At 36.9% G+C, this 7,636-nt stretch overlaps 1 protein-coding gene across 10 annotated transcripts in view; it reads left to right on the top strand.

Moving 5' to 3' along the window:
- The window catches only part of CREM (cAMP responsive element modulator), a 110,906-nt gene that overhangs the window by 80,508 nt on the left and 22,762 nt on the right, over window positions 1–7,636 (top strand). For 6 of the 10 annotated variants that reach the window (XM_006888920.1, XM_006888919.1, XM_006888923.1 and 3 more), the window contains one exon: window positions 5,307–5,495. The exons of the other annotated variants lie outside the window; for them this stretch is intronic. In XM_006888920.1, coding sequence (XP_006888982.1) covers window positions 5,307–5,495 — 189 coding nt within the window. The remainder of the gene's footprint in view (window positions 1–5,306; window positions 5,496–7,636) is intronic. 10 annotated transcript variants of the gene reach the window in all.

Here is a 7,636-nt window from a genome sequence, read left to right as displayed (position 1 = left end):
CCCCCCCCCCGCCAGGCATTTAATTTTGCAACACCAAATATTATCCTAATCAAAGAAAATATGTCTTAAGAGATTATTTACGGAAGACTCAGGAATGTGGCTCAGATAAGTCCTAGAATTAGCAAAGAATGGCAATTGCTAAACAAGACGTTTAAATGATACTGGATGAGATTGAATTCACGAAAGTTTAGAAAAATAAAGAAATGGAAATGACATTTCTTTATTAACTAGATTTTCTCTAAAAATGTAATTTTTTTTTTATCCCTTATCCTAGTGATAGGGCAGGCTTCAGTGTTGCTCTACATAGAGTCACTCACTATAGGTTGTAGGCGATTTGATGGCTCATAACAACAATCCTATTCGTTTGCTTACTAAATAAGAACTACATCTTATTTAGTTTTTCTACATATCCTTTGTGTCTTTGCTTGCTCCTATCTAAGGAGCAAGGAGTTTTACTAAGGGCTTTATTAGAATAAGCCTCTGTTAACATCTTTTCTGGAATACTTGTACACTAATGGTGAGTAGGTTAATCCAAAATCTACAAGTAAGAAAAGATGCATGTGGGCCACATAGAGAGTTCAGAATCCTCAGAGGACTCAGGAAAAAACACGAATTCCATTTCTGCATAAAAAAAATTGTGTATGATAGGCACCCATATTCTAAAGTAAATGCAGTTGCATTTATTATTACATGTGATGACTTCACTTAAAATCCCACAAGGTAACTGAAAGCAAACACAGTAGGGGCCTCCTTCATAGAAACTTGACTTGTTAATTGGGGTGGCTTCCTTCTGTTACCTCTTAGCTTTTAAGTTTGTACTTATTACCTCTTAACTTGTACGGCGAAAATACTGAACAGGTTCTCTTTTGTGCACTTTAAAATTTCAAAGCTCATTATCCATTGGAAGTAGTTGTATGTGCCGCTCTGGTGTTATTGTTTTCCCTTATATTGTTGTTAGTGTGTGCTGTTGTGTTGGCCCACGCATAGCTGACCTTCTGGCAGGTTTTCAGAGGGAGGAGATTGCCCAGCCTTCTCCCGTGGATCAGTGTATGGATTTGAAAAGGTGACCAAGGACATTCCATTAGTCTCTGTCCAGAGCAGTAAGCCTTGTCTTGACATCATTATGAGTTTTGGTCCCCATTTTTCTTCCCCTCAGTCCAGGAACCTTTATTGTAACCCCTTTCAGAGTGATCAGCAATGGTAGCGGGGTCCATCTAGTCTCTCTGGTCTCTGATCATGGAGGCCGATATTAGAGTGGTTTGTTAGTCCTTTGGACTAATAAATTTCAATATATCTTTGGATCTTTAGGATATTCCCTCTCTCTTCTTAGCTCTAGACAGGGAGAAACCAGTAGTTGCATCTTACATGGCTGCTTTCAAGCCTTTTAGATCCCAGTTGTGACTTACCAAACTAGGCTATATAGCACTGTCTTTGTGGACTAGGCTATGCTAGTTGACCTTGATGCCTTTCTAGTCTGTAATCAAGCTCTGAGGCCCCATGACTCAGTCCTTCAAAGTCTTTAGTTGTTGCTTTAAAAAGTATACGTAACATTGCTCCCTGTTTGTTCTACTATATATAGTGATACATTTACAGCACATACAAATATGCATGTAGAAATAGAAATCTGCCAAACATACGTATGGTCTTGAGTGTAGTATCCATACCAGCTCATCTTGCCTATCACCCCACAGTCACTTTTATAATCTATCTATTATTTATCCAGTTTATAAATCTGATACTATTAAGGCTTGCTCTTGGGGCAAATTATGTTATGCATATACTTTAAACATACACACATACATTTATTCTGCTTCAGTCTCCATCAATATTCATTAATCAATATGGACTCACATCACTATCATAAAAAATTCATATAGCCACATATTTAAGCCTTTATGGCTCAGGTGCATATGTCAATCCAGAAAAGCTTTAGGGTCTCCAAAGTTAAAAAAAGAATAAGAAATATTCATTGCTATTGGTCACTAATGGCCTTGATAAGGAACAGGCATGTTTCTTAAAAATGATGATCAGATATGGTATGTAGGATTTGTTTTCATGTAGGGCAGGGCATGGTTTAGAGGCCAGTGGAAAGGAAAAATACAAAATCAAAAGCTGGGAAATCAAAAGATGAATTATATTGGGAAAGTCTGCTGTCAGAGACTTCTCTAGAGTCCTGAAGAGCACCGATGTCAGTCTGGAGGCTAAGGTGCACCTGGTCCAAGCCATGGTCTTCACAGTTACTTGCTATGCACCAGGAAGTGGACAGTGACCAGGAATGATAGAAGGAGAATTGATGCCTTTGAGCTGTGGTGCTGGAGAAGAGTATTGGATATAACATAGACGGCTAGGAGAACAAACAGGTTCATCCTAGAGAAGGTGAGATCAGGCTGTCCTTGGAGGCAAGGATTTTGAAGCTCCGTCTGACACACTTTGGCCATGTTGCAAGGAGGGACCAGTCCTTGGAGAGGGACGTCATGCTTGGGAGTGTGGAGGGACAGCACAGGAGAGGAAGACCCTTGATGAGATGGATTGAATCAGTGACTGGGGTAATGGAGGTAGGTATGTTAGAGACAATAATGTTGCCTCAGAATAGAGCAGGGTTCAGAGCTGTTGGGCATAGGGTCACTATGAGTCATAAGTGACTTGACTGCACATATCAACAACATGAATTAACTTTGTCTTATAAATTTCTTCTGCTTAACTGAATGGTTGTATGCTAGAACATACATTGAACATTTCACAACCCAAAACATTTCTTAACTTTCATGAATGTGCACACAGTAATCCTATTCACAGTGTATAGAAGCATTAGGAAATCCTGTTTATGGTTCAATAAGAGATAACATTGTATATAGGAAGGTCCTCTCTCACTTGATAATACCAAAATGAAGAGTGCCTTTGGTAAAAAAATTAAAAACTAAGCTACAGTGTCAGACTTAGCAATAAGAAGTTTCCCCTGTGAACCAGCATGTAAGTGTATATATTTAGTATTTTTCCCAACATCCAATTATATAAGTGACCAGATGATAAAAGTTACAAGAGAAAAAAACTGTTGATATATCCAGCTTCTCACAGAGAAAAGATGAATTTTGCTTGGAATTATGGGGAAAGAGTACTGGAAAAGTAAACAAAAATACAAGTTCTTTATTATCTGCATACATACGTCATGCTTTCTTATCCTTGAAAGCAGCTCTTCTCATTTTAGATTTACTAGACCCAAAGCTGGATATTTGCATTTGAGTTAAAGAGTTAAGCTCTATAGTTGGAGGTTGACACCACACTTCAGTTAACTTTACTTACCCAGATGCCCTACATTGGTTTTAATATCATCTGCTGTTAGGAAGTAGTAACTATTCCTCTTATTTATTGCTTACTTTGATAAATGTCGATAGTTGTAGAGGGACTTCAGGCCTTTTATTCATAGGGTCGCTGTGAGTCGTGCTCGACTCGAAGGCACTCACCAATAACAATAACATTGCTTACTTGCTATGCGTTAGACCTTTTGCTTAAACTTTGCTAAAACCCAGCAAATTGTGGTTCTTGCCAATAGCTGTGCTTTCTAAAGCACAGTTTCTGTGACTCTAAACTACTTCTCAGTTGAAAATACACATTCATATGAATGAGAAATTCTTTCATATCCAACCATGAAGATCCGAGAACAAAATTCCCTCTTGTATTTTTCGTACTTCTCTTTTAAAAAGTTAGCTGTATTTAGTTTGATCTCTCCCAAACCTTTTTATTTCACAGGATGACTCTTAAGACTTTTAAATTTTTAGGAGAGTGATGTTGAAACCCTGTCTTTTAAAATTGTGCAGAATATAATGTTCTAGACAAGCCAGATAAAATGCTGGTAAAACATGACGATTTCAGTCTTGGCACTGTCAATGTTTTCTACCTGATTTTGGTGCCTGTCACTCATATACAAACGTGGCCTATCATTGAACTAAAGTGTAGAGAATGCATCTGTGTTAAGATCTTTGAAAAGATGTTTACCTGTATTTTTGTTCCATCATCAAACCTTCCTGTCAAGAGAACTGCAAATGGGTTATTGTTGCTTCTGTTACTTTTCCCAATCATTCTATCAGGTCATCACCTAAGCGATCTTTTCCTCAGATGGCATTTAAGAATTTAGGGAGGAACTGAAAATATTCAGAGTGTCTTTTAGATACGCCCACAGCATTCTTAACGGGCTCTACTAATAGAATGCATTATGTGTTATGCTGCCAATTGAGAGGCACTGGTTGAAATGCATCCGCTGCTCGACAGGTAAAAGATGGACATACTCATTTTTTGTAACGATTTATAGCCTTAGAACCTGTTTTATCATTCTGATGGCATGCCCCCCCTTGTTTCCCCTTTATGATAAAATTTAATTAGGTACTTTTATATGTGATTTTATTTTATTTTTTAAGTTTAGTCCTTGGTGCTTCGTCTCTAAAGCACAAGTCCCTGTTGCTTAAACTAGAGGATGTAAAGTACTCAGATATTTCCAACAGATCTTATTTGTCAAGTAAAGTGACATTTTAAAACATTTGATCAGCTATTTCTTGGAAACTTTAATGTTACTTTTAAACATGACTGGCAGTTTTTGTTATTTAGAGAAAGCCTTTTTCATACAATTATTACTGCTGGTTGTAGTTATTTTAAATTCTTGAAGAGGTGAATACTGTCATACAAATTCTTTCAGTAACATTACCTTTTATGGTCTTTTTCTACTTCTCATTTTATACTCCTGAAATAGTTGGTAAAGGTCACAGCTTTGTAAACGTGACCTTTAAAATAAAAGTATGTAGTACTTATTCTGTTAAAAGCTACTTTAAAAAAATTTACAAATTAGAAAAGTGATGATCTGAATGGGGATACAAATTTATTTTGTAACTTTTTTTAAGTTGAAGTAGAAATCACATGGTCTATTTCCAACTTGTTCTAAGAATGATGGTTCTCTGTAACTCAGAATACTTGAGAGAATAAAGAAAACCAAGAAGCTGAACTCTCTCCCTTTCTGTATCTTCACTCTCCATCTTAAGTAATTCTGTTGCATGGGTGCCAACAAGGAAGAGTGTGCTACCCATGGACTCTGAATCTCACCCAACTCTGACTATAATAATAGATCTGAGGGCTTGAGGATTTTTGGAGAGAACTGTCTCATTAAGATTGATGAGCCTCACGATGTAGTGTTGAGAAATAAGGATAATTTAAGAGTGGGAAGCATTGGGATAATTAGACCCGAAGTATATTTCCCCAGTGTGGGATTATTAAGATGGAATCCTGAAATTCTCTAATGTTTGTTTTCTTTTTCTGTTAAGTTGCTATAGCGCAAGGTGGAGCAATCCAGATTTCTAACCCAGGATCTGATGGTGTTCAGGGACTCCAGGCATTAACAATGACAAATTCAGGAGCTCCTCCACCAGGTGCTACAATTGTACAGTATGCAGCACAATCAGCTGATGGCACACAGCAGTTCTTTGTCCCAGGCAGCCAGGTTGTTGTTCAAGGTACATTTTATTAATCTAATACATTTGGAATTCCTGTGGATAACTATTACAAACACCTTGTAGTGGTGATTCAGAGTTTTTAGAAACACCCAGGAAGTAGATTTATTGGGGGTTGGGTGGGCAGGGAGGCACTTAAAAGACATGATTTAAAAAAGAAAGACATGATCCGTATTTTTTTAATTTAGTCCATTCATGTCGTTCATTGAACACCAAGCCAAATACATGATTTTCACTTTCTAAAGATTTTAAGGCTCTAAAGAAATTAAATTCAGTAAAGTGATGGGAAAAGGTATTTATGTGTGAATATGAATTTTTAAAATGAAGTATAAATACCTCAAAAATATACCTAATATCATCTAATTTATGATGTCTTAAGTATAGTCTGTGATATATTAATATATTATTAAATCAGCTGTTAGAGTTCTAAGTCCATTTTTCAGACAACTCCTTTCAGAACAAATGTTAATTTTTTTTTGGTCCTTCTTAAGTATTCCAATTCTGAAGTACCCATTCTAGCTTTTATGGAAGCTTATCAAAGTGAAATAAAAGTTGGGATGTAATTTAGGAAATCCTAAGAGTTCTTGAGTATAAGAGGCCTGGTGGCACAGTGGCTAATTACTTCACTGCTTACTGAAAGGTTAAACCCACCAGCCACTCTGAGGGAGAAAGACGTGACTGTCTACATCTGTGAGGACTGCAGTCTTGGAAACCCAGGGAGGCTGTTCTGCATTGCTCTATAGAAACGTTATCCTGTGGGGCAGTTCTCTGTCCTGTAGAGTGGCCAGAACCAGAACCCACAGCAGTGGGTTAGGATTTCACATAAATTTGAGGTATACAACGTTTTAACTCCAGTTGTACTTAGAGTTACTGTCATGAAAACCACAAAACCACACTGATTGGCCTCAGGTCAGTTCTGACTCATAGTAACCCTATGGGACATAGTAGACCTGGCCCGTTGGGTTTCTAAGATGATAATTCTTTATAAAAATACTGGCAAATCTTCCTCCTGCTTAGTGGCTGGTAAATTCAAGCTGCAGATTTTTCAGCAGCCTGTCAGCTGAGTGCTTTTAACTGCTTTAGTACCACCAGTCCTTCCAGTAACTTTAATAAACCAAAACAACTCAAACTCTCTGGTATTGTTCTGATTATGATGCATAGGAACCCTCCTTCAGGTTTCCAGAGTGATACATCTCAAAAGGAACTGATGGCTTAATTTTTCTCATGGGAATGACTGGCAGGACCTCTGACCCTTCCATTAGAAGTCTGACATGTAACCCAGCACACCACCTGGGCTCCTTACGAATTTAATAGATGTGTTTAACACAACATTCAAAAATCCTGTGTAATTTCATTTCATTCTGTTCCTCTTCATCTCTTTGTTTATTACCTTGAAAGCAGTGGGTTTAGAATTTTGGTTTTGCTCTTTTTCCTTGGGATTGAGATATGAGACTGATTTTAACAATAATAAAATTAGCATTCTTAGTTTTAAAGTCTTCATTTATGGACTAAAGTGTGTTATAATTAGTGAATCTCTTAATGTTGAGTTTTAATCCTAGTTTGTGGTATTGTGTACTGTCAAGTGGGAACCGACCCATAGTGGACCCTCCAGTGGGTTTTCAGAGGCAATTAATCACATGGGAGAAGATTGCCCATCCTTCTCCCATAGAACAGCTGTGGCCTTGAACTGTGTGCCTTTGAGATTGCAGTACAGCTTCTTGCCACTAGGCCACCAGAGGAAGTTTAGAAATTCCTTTAAAATATAATAAAAAGTACATGAAGAACTAAAGTAGTGACATTTATGGAATGAAAATGTACTTAGTATACCCAATTATATATCTAATTCTTCCATTTTTAAGTGGAGTTTTTTTTTTAAAAAAAAAACCAAACCAACCTTACTTGTTTGCTGATACTTAAATGTTTCAGTGTATAATCTTAAAGAATAATATTTTTAAATAATTTTTGTTTTTCTACCTGGGAAATCGATTGAATACTTGATTCTATTTTTTAAAATTTTTTCATTATTATTAATTTTAATGAAAACTTACAGACTTTGTATTTCCATTCATTCATTGTTGCACTTTTCTCCCTGCCCATGCCTCCCCTCCATTTCGTTCTTCTCTTTGAAAAGTTAAAGACAAATT

Source organism: Elephantulus edwardii, unplaced genomic scaffold (genome assembly GCF_000299155.1).
Source record: "Elephantulus edwardii isolate Elephantulus edwardi_28Jun2011 unplaced genomic scaffold, EleEdw1.0 scaffold00073, whole genome shotgun sequence".
Classification (NCBI taxonomy): Eukaryota; Metazoa; Chordata; class Mammalia; order Macroscelidea; family Macroscelididae; genus Elephantulus; species Elephantulus edwardii.
The sequence above is the reverse complement of the archived record's forward strand: the minus strand, read 5'-3'. Positions and strand labels throughout refer to the sequence as shown.